At 32.9% G+C, this 3,318-nt stretch overlaps 1 protein-coding gene across 1 annotated transcript in view; it reads left to right on the top strand.

Moving 5' to 3' along the window:
• The window catches only part of LOC108514446 (uncharacterized), a 191,047-nt gene that overhangs the window by 12,831 nt on the left and 174,898 nt on the right, over positions 1-3,318 (top strand). The window contains exons 3-4 of the mRNA XM_017850721.1: positions 1,019-1,101; positions 2,977-3,241. Coding sequence (XP_017706210.1) covers positions 1,019-1,101; positions 2,977-3,241 — 348 coding nt within the window. The remainder of the gene's footprint in view (positions 1-1,018; positions 1,102-2,976; positions 3,242-3,318) is intronic.

Genomic DNA, 3,318 nt, shown 5'->3' with positions numbered 1-3,318 from the left:
TATATATATATATAATTTTAAGTATACTTTTAAGTATAATTCAATTTTTAGTATTTGTGCTGCTGAAGCAAGCACACAAGCAGCTAATAATAAAGAAAATATATAAAGAGGAAAACTTACACAAGGCTAAATGAGAAGGATATAGTCTACATGCTGTAGAATTGTATACATAGCCCTGCTTAAAAGAAATTAAGAAACTTAAGCTGGGTGCTTTGGGTCATACCTGTAATCCCAGCACTTTGGGAGACCAAGGCAGGTAGATTGCTTGAGCCCTGGAGTTTGAGACCAGCCCGGGCAACATGGTGAAACCCCATTTCTACAATAAGTACAAAAATTAGCTGGATGTGGTGGTGCACGCCTGTAGTTCCAGATACTCAGAAGGCTGAGGTGGGAGGATTGCTCGAGCTTGGAAAGCAGAGGTTGCACTGAGCCATAACTGTGCCACTGTACTCCAGATTGGGCAACAGAGGGAGACTCTTTCTCACACACAAAAAAAGAAAAGTAGAAAGAAATTAAGAAACTTAGAAAAATAGAAATAAGAATTGTTATAGCATCATCCATCCATAGGTATGTGTTTTTTTATTTCAGTGCTACTTCTGTTTAATTTATTGAGGCATTTTATTTTATAGTTATAATTTTATCAACAAGTTGGAAGGTAAATACTCTTGAGGAAATGTACAGCTTCATACATCAGTCATCAAGTATGGAAAACACAGATAGACTTGTTAATAACTTTTGTGCCCAAACCATGTTGTTATATCTTCTATACAGTAACATTTAAAGGACTTTCAGAACTGAAGGATGTTTCTGTTTTGTATATTTTCTTTGTTTCTCTGGACTGAAGTAACTTAGGGTAACCTATCTTATCACCTGACCATTATAAACTTATATTTCTTCTTAAAAGCAAAATATTATGTTAAGAGATCATTATATTCTTTTGCTTCCTTTTATAATGTCAACTTATAAAATTTACTTTCACATTGACTGCTTAAAAAATGTTTCTCTGTTTCTGTATTAGGTCCTACATTAGAGATCACCAAGCAAGACTTTTTTCAAGAAGCAAAAACTCTCATTGCCAAACATTATGAGAAAATAAATGAGGTTAGTCCTTTGCATTTATCTAATGTTACATTTAAAAATTTTTGCATACTACAATGATTATTCCAAAGGATTGCATAAATCCTGATATGTGATCAAATAAATAGAAAAGAGAATAGAATTGAAGAGAAAATGAAATCCTCACTAGCTATAAAAATTGATTTCAAATGACGTTTTAAAATAAGACTTTTTAGTTATATGAATTTTAATTATACAAATGTGTTTAATTTGTACATTTAATACAATTTTAATTTCTTTTGAAGAATTTAAACATAAATAATTGGATTTATCATCTCAAGTAAATATCCCTTTAAATGCTGTTTAGACAAAGCTAAACTAGAAAACATATTGTGAGATGAGTCTCTTCTATACTCTTAGCATGATTACCTTAGCATGATACATTATATTCCATTTGTCTTTTTACATTAGGATTGTCTATTTGCTGGTCTGATAGATCCTTGAGGGCATAGACTGTTTTTTGAATGTTGTATCTCTAGCAATAATGATTATGCCTGGTTCAATAAATATTTGCTGAATGGCATATATTTGGAACATGAGAAGAAGGAGTGAAATGGAAAGGGATAGCAAAGAGATGGAGGAGTGTCAGCACAGCACAGGGTGACATTTTGGAAGAGAGCATCTATAGGGGAGGCAGCAAATTTGGGGAAGCGGTAACTATTGTGACCGATGGGCCTTTGGGAAGACAGGTGCAGGGAGGGTACCTTTGGATGGTTTACTGTGTGTCAAATGATCCTAGTCCCCTTTTGAATACTTAAAAAAATTTTAAACAAATTTTAAGTAAGCTTTTAAATATTTTTCAGTACTTCTTGCAGTTGGGGGGAAGGATTCTAATTTTTACTTATGTTTTTTTGAATGGTCCTCTATGCCAAGACTGGCCATACATAGTTTTAATCTTGTAATCAACATCGTACACGTTGCTTAACTAATTTTTCCTCTAACCAGTTTAAAAGATTTTCAATTATATTAATTTCACTGGTGGGAACATGGGATGAACGTTTCACAGTCTTCAGAGTTAGACAGATGTGCCTCAGAGACTTGACCTGTTTTAAAATTTTTATCTAATAATAACAGCCCAATGTTCCATCTTTGGTTGCCTGGCAAATGTAATACTAGCACACTAAAACCTTCTTATTGACCTTTTGAGTCAGCTACAATTTGAATTTTTCTAAATCTTTTTTTGGGTGTGTGTGTTGTTGGGGGAATAGGGAAGAACTATAGCTCTGTCTGTGTGTAGAACAGTTAATGCTATTTGGATAATTACCTGTCAGAACCTTAGAGCTGTATTATTTCTCTATTGTTCAAGGTGGTCAAAATAAAGAAGCAACTTTGATTAAAAGGATATGAAATGTATGTCCTATTCCCAATATGCTCTTTTTGAGAGCTTACCTCCATGTATGTTCAGTTATTTCTGGTTCAGCAAAGGAAGAGGTTTGGGGGATGTTAGCATTTTATGGACATCTGAAAGTTCTTCAAAGATGGTTGAAAATAATTTAATTCCTATATGTCTATTTGAAAAACTCCTATTTTACAATGGACTTGAAACCTGTAATTAAAAATATCACTTTGGGGAGAAAGTTACTATTTTAAAATTTACATTTCTTTCAATGTGGAATATGATCCTTATGCTTGTGAAGGACTTTTAGAGAGTGACATAGAATAATGTCTGATTTAGCTGGTTATTGTCATTTGTAATTTACTATATAAGAGCAAATGTCTTATACCGTAAGGTACTTTGTAAAATGTATCTAGTAGAGATGCAATTTTATGAACTTATTAATAAAATTTATTATGTAACTTTATTAAATAATGCATACTAAAATTAAATTTTGCCAAAATCTATTTTTGTTTTATTCATAGAATAAAGTTCAAGGAACTTCTATAAATGTTTTCAGAAAGAAACACCAAAAGCTGAAATCTGGTAAATACCTACCTTTGGAGATTGACAAAAAGGAAACACATGATGTGGTGCAAGAACATCGGGCAGCACTCAGAAGGATTTGCTTTCCCAAGGAGCTTTCCAAAAGTGAACATCTTCAGGAACCCCCACAACGAATCTCCTTCAAGGAACCACACATTTTTAGTAGAAGAGAAAGATGCAGGCCCATAGATCTAATTACAAAAGGTAAGTAGGGGTGAAGAAATTCAGCAAACCCACAGGCAAAACTGTTTGCTTCTTTTTTTTTTTTTTTTTTTTTTTTT

The sequence above is a fragment of the Rhinopithecus bieti genome, unplaced genomic scaffold (assembly GCF_001698545.2).
Source record: "Rhinopithecus bieti isolate Rb0 unplaced genomic scaffold, ASM169854v2 scaffold_2451, whole genome shotgun sequence".
Classification (NCBI taxonomy): domain Eukaryota; kingdom Metazoa; phylum Chordata; class Mammalia; order Primates; family Cercopithecidae; genus Rhinopithecus; species Rhinopithecus bieti.
This window is presented reverse-complemented; position numbering and strand designations above follow the sequence as displayed.